General features: G+C 39.4%; 1 protein-coding gene across 1 annotated transcript in view; it reads right to left on the minus strand.

Moving 5' to 3' along the window:
• The window catches only part of Fgd6 (FYVE, RhoGEF and PH domain containing 6), a 109,372-nt gene that overhangs the window by 4,070 nt on the left and 92,407 nt on the right, over window positions 1–12,895 (minus strand). The window contains exons 15-20 of the mRNA XM_069990272.1: window positions 10,785–10,887; window positions 10,057–10,203; window positions 8,547–8,649; window positions 5,093–5,220; window positions 2,066–2,194; window positions 853–1,001 (exon numbers count right to left, since the gene is read on the minus strand). Of these exons, the coding sequence (XP_069846373.1) occupies window positions 853–1,001; window positions 2,066–2,194; window positions 5,093–5,220; window positions 8,547–8,649; window positions 10,057–10,203; window positions 10,785–10,887 (759 nt within the window). The remainder of the gene's footprint in view (window positions 1–852; window positions 1,002–2,065; window positions 2,195–5,092; window positions 5,221–8,546; window positions 8,650–10,056; window positions 10,204–10,784; window positions 10,888–12,895) is intronic.

Here is a 12,895-nt window from a genome sequence, read left to right on the forward strand (position 1 = left end):
TTTAACAATCTAAAATTTACTACATCACTGAGAGCAGCATGGAGCCTCTTAATATGTTTGACTTTGTCCCTAAAGTTAGTTGGCAAGCAGCTGTTTCAACTCCTATGGTCCATGGTACAATCGAATGAGTGGACTGCCAAATCCCAGAACATATGGAGGGAAGAGTCTTACCCTCCTAGAAGAGGTGAGGCCTTCCCTTCCCTGTGTGGACACATTTATACAAGGCCATCTGTTTGCAACTCTGCCTCCAAATATTCTTGCTTAGTTTTAAAACAATTCTGAAGTATTTGAATAACACATGTTTTGTCTGTCTAATTTGGATCTTTTATTTAAATTCTGAGCTTTCCCCTGTCTTAAAGTAGGTCCCTTTAAAATCATTTGCTGGGTGCTGGTGGCTCACACATATAATCCTAATAATTCAGGAGGCAGAGATCTGAGGATGGCAGTTCAAAGACTGCCTGGGCAGGACAGTTTTGAGATTTTTGTTTGTTTGTTTTTGCCCATCCTGGGGCTTGAACTAAGGGGCCTGGATGCTGTCCCTGAGTCTCTGTGCTCAAGGTTAGTGCTCTACCACTTGAGCCTCAGCACCACTTCTGACTTTTCTGAATAGTTACTGGCGATAAGAATCTCATGGCCTTTCCTGCTTGGGCTAGCTTCAACCAGACAACCCTAAATGGAGCTGTGGCTCAAAGTGGTAGAGCATCAGTCTTGAGCACAAAAGCTCAGGGACAGTACCCAGGCCCTGAATTCAAGCCCCACAACCAACAATCAATCAATAAAAATACAATCAATAATTTAACGTGACAACTTGAAATCTTGTGTACAAGAGGAAAATATGTCCACAGTACTTACTTCTGAGCTGAGTGAGCATCATCTGCTTTGAATACATAAAATAGCATATTTTTGTGCAGTAACTGAAATACTTTAGACTCTGAATTTTCATCTTTGACTTGACTGACCGTGAATCCTAATAAAGGCTGACTCTCCAAAGCTGCCACGTCCTAATTTAACAACACACAAATGAAGATGGACTTTTAGATTGAGACACATTTCAAGATTGGAATATTGACATATATAGCATTCACTTAATCTCATATACACATATAAAATGTTAATCCTAGCAAGTTATTTTTATTTATTCAACAATATTTGTTGAGCCACTTTCATCCATCTGCCAGATACTGTACCTCTTTCAACATGTTCACAATTTTATTTCATATTATTTTCCCTATAGTCAGAGAAAGTAGGTGATTACACTGCCTTCATTTTATATGTGGAGAAAACAGCTAAATGATTTGCCTAGCTCTAAGGAGCTTGTACTCTAGAGGTTTTCATGGCTGTTAGAACATAGGGATCAGCTATCTAGCCACAGTTAGAAGAAACTTTATAACCCAAAAGCCTATATCATCTATGCTGATGCTGGATTATTACAATCTGAGGACAGTCTGGAGAATGACATTCAAGAGAACTTGGCAGAAAGGATAAGAAGCTCTGTGAGAAATTTCTAACAATTAAGTGACAACTCCCTAAGTAAAGAGTAAGATTGTTCCCATTAAAAATGGCAGCACTCCGCGGGGCGCTGGTGGCTCACGCCTGTAATCCTAGCTATTCAGGAGGCTGAGATCTGAGGATCACGGTTGAAAGCCAGCCTGGGCAGGAAAGTCCATGAAACTCTTATCTCCAATAAACCACTTGAAAACCAGAAGTGGCGCTGTCTGTAGCTCAAGTGGTAGAGTGCTCGCCTTGAGCTGAAGAGCTGAGGGACAGCACCCAGGCCCAGAGTTCAAGCCCCATGACCGACCAAAAACAAAAACAAAAACAAAAAAAAATGCAGCACTCCAAAAGCAAAGCAATAAAGGAGGTTAGGGTTATATCTCAGTGAAAAAGTGTGTCCCTAGCAGTCCTTTGGCCGTGGGTTCATCTCCAGCACTTGGAGGGAAGGGGAGAGAAGGGGAACAGATGGAAGGGACGGAGCAAAAAAGGTTTGGGGAAGGGACAGTAAGGGGAGTAAGACAATATAAATATAAGATCCCTAAATTGTTCATCTTTATATTTCATGTCTTACCTCACTTGCAGCGTAGGTATATAATACTTTGTTTTTTATGACAAACCACAAATGCTTCCATGTTTTTTTATTGCCCTTTGATCTGTACAAGTAGCCACTCATAGAAGAGTCTTCTGTGTTTGCTGATACCTAGATAAGAGACACAGTTAAATGGTTTTCAGACCAACAGTTGTTCACAATCATTAGACATTGAAAGCAGTTCTATAGCAATCGAATATTTCAGAATGAAATGATATTTTCAAAGGCTGTTGTAATATAATTTGAATACTTCTATAAACATGAGTATAAAAACTCTGTCTTTTGGAAGCAATTCTAGAATTTTAGCTGTTAATTCCTTCATGCATTTGTGCTTGTATTTTTTGTGGGTTCATCTGTATTTTCTGATTTGGTAGAAGAAATATGACATAAGCCCTACAGAATGCTTTTCAAAAGCTGAATTTTAAGGACTATTAATAATCTATTCTTCTTAGGGGAAAATCACCTAAATCTTCAACATTGTGTCTAAAATAATTTTTTGTATTTCAAAAAACATTCAAAAGAATAGTAAATAGAACTTTTCTAAATTTTTGTTTTAGATTATTGCACTATAAACCTCAAGCTTACCTAGAACTTGAGATCCTCTTGCCTCTACCTATCACAGATGTGTACTATCAGAGTTGATTGAAAATTCTAATAATGGCAAGACTTTACGTATCAATCTTTGCTTTCCAGATTATAGCCTAAAAGTTTATCTTTGCTTCATGAAATGCTGAAAACGTTTTAGTCTTCATGCTAAAAGAAAATAAACTTTTGGGCTGGGAAGGTGGCTCAGTGGTAGAGTGCTTGCCTTGCATGCATGAGGCCCTGGGTTTGATTCCTCAGCACCACATAAGCAAAAAGAAAAAAGCCAGAAGTGGTGTTGTGGCTCAAGTGGTAGAGCACTGGCCTTGAACTGAAGAGCTGAGGGACAGCACTCAGGCCCAGAGTTCAGGCCCCACGACAAACAAAAAGAAAAAAAATAAACTTTCGGTGAATCTAATCTGATAATTCAGTTGTGTTTATCTTAAATTCAGTAAGAATATTTAAAGAAATCAAGTTCAGGATTTGCCTTATCAGTGGTGTGATGAGCACACTCTATAGTGGCTTCCCATGATCCTTGCCTCACACATTGCACTACATCTTCCCCTTGAGCATAGCCAGAACCTGTGACTCACTTCTACCAAAAAGAATAAGGTGAAGGTAATGGTATATCAGCTCCATGATTATGTAAGAGGCCACCTTGCCAAAACACTGGTTTTATAGAGTTTCTTGTAGCTATGTTGGGAGGCCCATGAGAGAAGTTGCTGATATTGTAACAAGCAGCAAAGGGCCCTCAGTCTAATAATGCAAGGAAATTAATTATGTTAAAACTTAAATGAGTTATGAAACAGATCCTTCACCAGATAACATTCAATAGTGGCCTAAAGCTCATATTCCTGTGGAAGTCACAGCTAAACATGCCTACACTCCTGAGATAATATACTCATGATATCTTAAGACACTTTGTTTTAATTTGTTATATAGCAAAACAGAGGTAAACTCGATGATGATTATCAAATGAGATTATGCTTAAAGTTACATTGAATACTGTGTATTTATGTAACTGTTAAACTCTTGTTCAAAATATTATATTCCATCTTTAGAACTAATTTACCAGCCACTCAATAAGCAACAGTAAGTGCCCATGAATATTCCTCTGTTAATCCTTAACAATAAAATTGATGTTAACTTTACCTGACTCTAAATTTTTCATTATTTTCAAAATAGTACTTAAGACTGTTTTGAATGAGGCTCAGCATGTAATTATAAAATGAGGGGGTTCCAGAAATATTTGAACATTAATGAAGAATACACCAGGAGGGGCAGAGCTCAGTGGCAAGCACTAGGATATGTGAGGCTTTGGTTCAATACCTCGCACTGTGAAACAAAACACAACTTCCCAGTGTCTCAAGGTTAAATTGCCATATAAACATGTAAGTCTATTAAGTATAATCCCAAGATACATGAATCTGTATGAACTTTTATGGCAGTACCATTTATAATAGTCAAAAAATGGAAACAAGCTGGGTACCAGTGGCTAACGCCTGTAATCCTAACTGCTCAGGAGGCTGAGATGTGAGGATCACAGCTCAAAGCCAGCCCAGGCAGAAAAATCTCTGAGATTCCTACTCCAATAAAATACTCAGAGAAAGTCAGAAATGGCACTGTGGCTCAAGTAGTAGAGTGCTAGCCTTGAGCACAAAGAGGCTCAAGGAGAGCACCCAGACTCTGAGTTCATGCCCCAGGACTGGCCAAAAAAAAGGTAGAAACGACCTAAATGTTCATTCAGGGTTGAATGGGTAACCTGTGGTATAGACTTAGATGAACCTCAGAAATACTGTCATAGCATACATCAGTATTATAGCTCTTCAGCTCTAGCCCATACTATATGATTCCTTTTATAGGATATATTGAGAATAGTCATTGTCTATGCCAGAGAGATAGAAAGATTAGAGGTTATAAGGGGGTAGAAGGATACTGGATAGATTAAAAAAAGCTTCTAAACTAGAAAGATATGATGATATGCCCAACGTGAATGCTCTAAATACCATTTAACTGTATACTTTATGATGGACAATTTATATATTATGTGCAGACCATGTGATGCTAATGAAATGCCTGAAATTATTCTTTGGACTTCGTCCCTTAGGAGAAGACCCCCTCATGTAATAACCCGTGGGGCCCTGATAATCAGTGGGGCCCATAAGTCTCAAAGTAGCTTTTAAAAAGCCATGTGTGCCCAACTTCTGTTTACTTTCTCTCAATTCTATAACCAAATCCTTTCAGCAGCCATTTTCTAAATGACTCAGGTCTTCAGGGAGACAAGACAAGATTGTGAGGCATCAGCCGTATCCCTCACCAGTATTAAAATTCATAGTAATGGGAAATAACTTCTTTCTTAACCATAGAAAAATGAATAATATGAAAGATGAATAATTCAGCTGTATTATATTGTGGTTTAACACTTACTTCTTTGAGAGCTGCTGGGATTTTTTTCTGTCTCCTCCCTGGTGGGATACTTTGTAAGACAGATGATAAGGCACTTGAAGGAGATTTGTGGTTTCCAGGAGATCCAATTCTAGGGGAGTGCTGGTGACCTAAAACAAATAAAGTACATCCTAGTAGCCTATGTTAAGCATTCTGCATTGAACCAAATCAAAATCAATCACACTGTTACACAAAATATCCATGGAAGGACACTCAAGAAAGACGATGATGACGACGATGACGATGATGACGACGATGACGACGATGATGATGATGATGAGATGATGATGGAGAAAGAGAAGGAAGAGAAGCAGAAACAGCAGGAAATAAAAAAATGATGGGTCTCAGAAAATAAAAATGGGTAACTGAAAACCGAGGAAGACTTTTGTTTTGCTATGTTTTATGTTTTTCTAACTATAAACCATGTAAAAAGAGAGAGAGAGAGAGAGAGAGAGAGAGTGTGTGTGTGTGTGTGTGTGTGTGTGTGTGTGTGTGTGTGTCATGGGGCCTGAACTCTGGGCCTGGGTGTGTGTGTGTGTGTGTCGGTCGTGGGGCCTGAACTCTGGGCCTGGGCACTGTCCCTCAGCTCTTCAGCTCAAGGCTAGTGCTCTACCACTTGAGCCACAGCGCTTGTTCTGCTTATGTGGTGCTGAGGAATCGAACCCAGGGCCTCATGCATGCAAGGCAAGCACTGTACCACTGAGCCACCTTTCCAGCCCAAGATAATCTTTTTGTGTCTTTAGAATGTGAAATACAAAGCCAGGAGCTGGTGGCTCATGCCTGTAATCCTAGCTACTCAGGAGGCTGAGATCTGAGGATGGAGGTTCAAAGCCAGCTTGAGCAGGAAAGTCCATGAGACTCTTATCTCCAATAAACCACTCACAAAACTGGAAGTGGCGCTGTGGCTGAAGTGGTAGAGCACTAGCCTTGAGCCGAAGAGCTGAGGGACAGCACCCAGGCCTAGAGTTCAAGCCCCACGACCGACAAAAAAAAAAAAAAAAAAAAGAAAAGAAAAATACTTATATTCTACCATCTTAAAAAAGAAAAAGAAAGAAAAGTAAATACAAATCCAGATGCTGGCAACTCTAGCTACTCAGGAGGTTGATATCTGAGGTCTGTAGTTTGAAGCCAGCCCAAGCAGAAAAGTCTGAGACTCTTATTTCCAATTAACCTCCAAAAAGCCAGAAGTGGAATGGTGGCTCAAGTGTTAAGAGTGCTAACCTTAAACAAAGAGTTCAGGGACAGTACCCAGGTCCTGAGTTCAAGCTCCAGGCCTGGCCAAAGAAAATCCCAAAAAACAAAAGGCAAAAAAGTAAATCCAGAAAATCTTACCTACTGACTTAAAAAAAAAAAAATCCATTGTTCTGTACCTAGATACCAGATCAAATAATAACATCACAATGAACAGAGTACTAGAAAAGGGCTGTGAACACAGATAGGAACCACAGTAATTAATTCTAACCTTAGAGGGTCAGTGAATGCTTGGAAGGGAAGGGAATGTTTAAGTTGACCAATTAGGCATAAGAATGATTTTACCAAGTAAAAAAAGGAAGAATACTACACAAGGGGGAGGGGGGGTATGCATATCATCACATAGGTGTAAAATTATAGCATTTATTTGGATAGTAATTAAGCTGGGGGGGGGAATAATATAGGGGAAAAGGCTTAGGCAGGCTGGTTCTAAGGAACCATGAATGCTATTTAGGCTCTTTTGGTTAGAAAACAGTGTAAACAGACTGCATCTAGAAAAGTAAGTCTGGTGGTAACCAGATTAGAGGGGTTTGCAGCAGGAAAATCCATTAGGAAATTAGTAACTCAGATATTATTACAGATGACATTGAGAAATCAAGACACAGACATTCTGAAATAAAATTGACAAGATTTACTAACCAAATAGATGTGAGTGATGAGGGAGGAAGATAAAACGATACCATTTGAGTGTCTGCAGCTTATAATACTATGTATCCAAGAACAAAGGAATAAATAGATGTGTCATTTTGAAAAATGTACACAAACTATAATAAACTATTAATCTATAAATACATGGATTCCAAGTAACGTCAACTAGTTTGATATGTTAGTAATATTTACTAATGAAAAGCTATTTTTCCATGCACATAAGGGATAATCTTTATAAAGTTTAAGTTTCAGAAACTAAACTACCGATCTCTTCCCAAATTACTTGTAGGCAAATAATGCTAACAGTAAGTAGGCAAGTATGAAGCACATTTTGTTTTCATTAAAAAAAACCTGTAAGTATATAATAATACCTGTAAGTATATAATCAAATCTCACTAAATCAATCCAAGCAACTAGAATTAGGCCAACAAAGTACTACCTTGTAAGCTGGCTCACACCTCTAATCCTAGATACTCAGGAGGCTGAGATCTGAGGATTGCTGTTCAAAGCCAGCAAGGCAGGAAAGTCCATGAAACTCTTATCTCTAATTAACCACCAGAAAATAGAAGTGGCAGTATGGCTCCAAGTGGTAGAGCTCAAAGATAGTGCCCAGGTCCTGAATTCAAGCCCCACAACCACCACCACCATCAATAACAAGAAAGTACTACCTTGTATATCTCCATACAGAATTATTTTGCAGGTAGATAAAAATGATTTTTAAATTAGCACAATGTTTTTTTTTTTTTTTTTGTCGGTTGTGGGACTTGAACTCTGGGCCTGGGCGCTGTCCCTCAGCTCTTCAGCTCAAGGCGAGCGCTCTACCACTTGAGCTACAGCGCCACTTCCGGTTTTCTGGTGGTTTATTGGAGATAGGAGTCTCACAGTCTCTCCTGCCCGGGCTGGCTTTGAACCGTGACCCTCAGATCTCAGCCTCCTGAGTAGCTAGGATTACAGGCGTGAGCCACCAGCGCCCAGCTTAAATTAGCACAATGTTGTCAGAAATAATATACTGCAAAATAACTTATGAGTTAATGTTCTGTTTTTTTAACCAGTTCAAGCATTTAATTTTGTAACTGCATTTCTACAATTAGTTTTCTTTTTTTGGGGGGCGGGGGGGGTCTGGTCATGGGGCCTGAACTCTGGGCACTGTCCCTCAGCTCTTCAGCTCAAGGCTAGCACTCTACCACTTGAGCCACAGTGCCACTTCCGGCTTTTTTCTTATGTGGTGCTGAGGAATTGAACCCAGGGCCTCAGGCATGCAAGGCAAGCGCTCTACCACTGAGCCACCTTCCCAACCCTCTATAATTAGTTTTCTTAGCAAAACCTTTTCATTAAATAAAAAGAAACTTCAATGATTTGTAGAATTACCACATCTTAAATTAAGGTAATAAATTATGGTCATAAATTAAGAAAGCATGTTAATTTTGAAGAAAATTTCAACAGTTCTTCCTAACATACCAAAGATTATTCTTTCAGAAGGTTGTCTGAAAGCATCTGAGAGGAAAAGGATTTTTATTAAATCTTTATTTACACTTACCTAATTTCTGCAATTCTTGGAAACACTGTTCACATACTCTTGCTAGTTGATTTTTCAGGTAATCCAAACCATACTTATTTGATGAACAAGCCTGACATACAATCTGAAAACACAGTGCAATTATTTCATTTAAAATGAAGTAATTCTTTCCTTTCCAAACCATAAAGTAGGTTTCAATTGACAGTTGTGCTCAGTTTCCATAATAGTTTCACAGTCACTAAATCATAATTTCATACAGTTGAGGTATATAGTGAACTATCTATATCTATCTATATATATATATATCTGTATACATATATATATATATATATATAACATACACACACACACACATATATATATAACTATGCACAGTACCACAGCTAAATTATAAAAAAGACCACAGGTAATTATTAAGTGCTTACTACATGAGATGTTAATACATGAATAGTGCTTAGATAGTGTTCATATATGAACAGTGCCTAACATGGAATATGTTGTTAGTGTTATTTACCACCAGCATCATCATCGTTATAACCATGAATGTTACAATGGCCATTTCTCTGCTCATCTACCAAGTTTCTACTCTATATAAATGCTCTCTCTAAATGGATCTTTGTTTAATCTTTATAGCAACTGTCATTGTCACTATGCTCATTCTTTTAATAAGATCATAAAAGTTTGAATTGGATGGGCTGGGAAGGTGGCTCAGTGGTAGAGCACTTGCCTTGCATGCATAAGGCCCTGGGTTCAATTCCTCAGCACCACATAAGCAAAAAGAAAAAAGCCAGAAGTGGCACTGTGGCTCGGGTGGTAGAGTGCTAGCCTTGAGCTGAAGAGCTGAGGGACAGCGCCCAGGCCCAGAGTTCAGGCCCCACGACTGGACCCCCACCCCCCAAAAAAAGTTTGGATTGGAATGTCCCCCCCAAAGCCCAGATACTGAAGACTAGGTCCTCAGCTTGGTAGTAGGGGGAAGTAGTGGAAACTCTGGGGGTGGGGAGGGGGTAAAGCCTAGTGGGAGGTTCTATTTGGTTGGGGACATGCCTTTCTAAAGGACTGTGGGCCTATCTTCTCTTCCTCTCTCTTTTGAATTCTTATCCATGAAGTAGATGACTTTTCCTGCCAGATGCTCTCATCAGTATGTGCCACCACAGGCCTTTGGAATAGGGCTAGTCAGTTGTGGACTGAAACCTCCAAAACTATGAGCCAAAGTAAAACTTTTCATTTTATAACTTGATTGATCTCAGGTATTTTAATAGTAACAGAAAGCCTACTATCATCAGTATGAACACTGAAAGGCCTTGCTACCAGATACTTAGTATCTAGATAAAGTCAATTTAAGCAAGAGGTTGTAAAATTGTCTACTGCATAATAAAGGGGCAGGAGTAGGGAAGTTCCCTAACAAGATTCACTGTTTCCCCAACCCTAAACATTTATAGAGAACACATCTGTGTTTTCTGCTATCACTATGTTGTTGGTTTTTTCTGGATATGTAGTAGTCACCCTAGGAATGGTAATTTCCCCCTCTGACCTTTCCGCAGGCTCGGCAGTGGTGCCGTCTCCAGGTCAGAGTGAATTCACTGGTGCAGATCATACACATCGTGGCTCTGGTATCAGGAATCCAAATGGGAGCCTTCGACCCAAGGGGACTGACTTCTTCTTTATTTTCTGAGTCTGCCTACAGAAGAATGACTTCTGATTACTTCCGTGACAGAGGCTGAGACAGAATCAAGCCTTTTTAATTGCTGGTAGCATCACAGTGCTTGATGGTATCATTAAGGATGTGGGAGGAAATGTGGATTATTATATTTTTTTGTGCTCTGGGTATATTAAGATGAACCATAGTAAAAAAAAATTAACTGTAAAAGGATGCTTGTGGTGGGATGACAGCTGATGAGCTGCTTTCTCAAACTATTTTGAACTTTGTAAATTTCCTTCAGAGAGACTGGAATATACTTGGTGGGAGTACATGCTTAGCTTGAACAAGGCCCTGGGTTAAATACCCAGCACCACACACAGTAAATATATAAACATGTAAAGCTGAGTGCACTACATTATGCTATCATAGACTTAAGCAATTAGGCATTAATAGATGGAAAAACCCTTAGCTCTGAAATTAGACACACGTATGCCACCAATCTACCTCTGAAAGACATTGCTTTTCTAAACTCCAGTGAAATGGTTATTTTGAAGAGGAGGTAGGAGGAGGGACAGATTGCTTGAAATGCACTAGGAACACAAAGGAGGAAAAGACAATACCTCATCAAGACTCTTACTGGGACAGAAGGTGATTTTTTTCTTGGCATATTCTTCTATTGACCTGGAAATTGCCTCAAGCCATTCATCCCTTTCTGTGGCAGAACTGTTGGGGGCAAAAGAATGTTCCATCAACCAGATGTCCGCTTTGACTCTTTGCCCTTTTCTTACTTCTTTCCATTCTGCCATGGCAACCAGTCCTACCATCCTCCAACGCTGCTGGCAAAAGCAGCAACTCGGAGGCTTATTTAAGCAAACAATCAGAAGCAGCAATAAAGAAGCCACGACATTTTTAGCAGAGACGATGCCTGTTTTCTTCTGACAAGTACTGCTTCACAATAAATAGCTTGTGAAGACTCTTAATTTGAGAAGCACTGTGGTTAATCAGGGATATTAGTACAATTAATAAATTATATAACCAGAGTTTCCTAAGACAATCCTAGAATTTAAAAACAATCACTTTTGAATACTAACTTGATGTACTTATATTACTGGTCTAGTAATACTAGACTACTAAATATTACTAAAATTATCTAGAGCAGTGTAGTGATATACACCTGTAGTCCCAGCACTTGAGTTAGAAGCCAGATTAGACTACATAAAGACACCATATCTTAACCAACACCACCCCTATCAACAAAAACACAGGACAATCAGGTGAAAGGACAAAAAAAAATATATGGCAATATAGGGTCTGCTATTTGCTAGGCAAGCATTCTACCACCTTAGCCACACCTTCAGCCCAGGGGATGGATATATATATATATATATATATATATATATATATATATATATATACACATATATATATATATATGTATGTATATATATTTTGGTCGTTTGTGGGACTAGAACTCTGGGCCTGTGCACCATCCCTCAGCTCTTTAGCTCAAGACGAGTGCTCTACTGCTTGAGCCACAGCACCACTTCCGGTTTTCTAGTGATTTTCTTGGAGATAAGAGTCTCACAGACTTTTCTGCCTGGGCTGGCTTTGAACCGTGATCCTCAGATCTCAGTTTCCTGAGTAGCTAGGGTTACAGGCGTGAGCCACCAGCGCCCAGCTGAGAAAATATTCTTAATATAAGACAGATGCTGAAGGAATGCACTCATTCATGATAGGAATTGCCTGGGATGGTATTAGGGCTCTTCTATTACCTAGTTAGGCTACCAAGGTTTTGGTTCCTACTGCCGCTTCATCAGAGCTGTCTTTTCCTCAACTTTCATGGGAACAGGCTAAAAAAGTGAAATCCTGTCCAGAAAAAAGGTCATGTTCTTCATTCTTCCAGCCACAGCTCTCCCCCAAAACTCTGTGGTAATATCTGTTCATCACTAGTGTCAGGACATTCATACAACCATTTAAAACTGTTTTAGCTGGGCACTGGTTGCTTAGGCCTGTAATCCTATCGACTCAGGAGGCTGAGATCCAAGGATGGCAGTTCAAAGCCAGCACAGGCAAGAAAGTCTGTGAGACACTTATCTCCAATTAACCACTAGAAAATTGGAAATGGTGCTGTGGTTTACAGTGGTAGAGCACTAGCCTTGAGCAAAAGAGCTTAGGGACAACCCAGGCCCTGAGTTCAAGCCCCACAGCCAAAAACAAAACCCCCAAAACAAACTAAAAACATATGGGGAGGTACATTTTATATAATATAAATATATGTAAGTGAATATACACACACAAAGGAAGAAGAAATGGAAGAGCAGAGATTTTAGTAATCAATTTCAACTCCATCATAACTACTCAGGAGGTGATCCAGAGGAGCACTGTTCAAGGTCAACCTGAACATAAAGTCTCTGAAAACAGGCTTTTAGGTGGTCAACTGGAAATAAGAGTCTCACAGATTTTTCCTGGTTGAGTTGGTTTCAAACTCTGATTCTCAGATCAGCTTCCTGAGTAGCTAGGATTTCGTGCAAGAAGGGCAGGGGACAGTAGAGCCTCTTGTCTCACAGGCACATGTACAGACACAAAACAAACTAAAAACCTAATGCAGTTCCCAAATTTTCATTATGGAAAACAAAACAAGAAACAATCTCTAAGATCAACAAAACCTGTCTCATTTTCCTCTTCTAGCATCACTGCCAAAGCTAATTATATTTAAGTTACAACCTTCAGC

This window comes from Dipodomys merriami, unplaced genomic scaffold, assembly GCF_024711535.1.
Source record: "Dipodomys merriami isolate MVZ:Mamm:240054 unplaced genomic scaffold, mDipMer1.0.p SCAF_10, whole genome shotgun sequence".
Lineage (NCBI taxonomy): Eukaryota > Metazoa > Chordata > Mammalia > Rodentia > Heteromyidae > Dipodomys > Dipodomys merriami.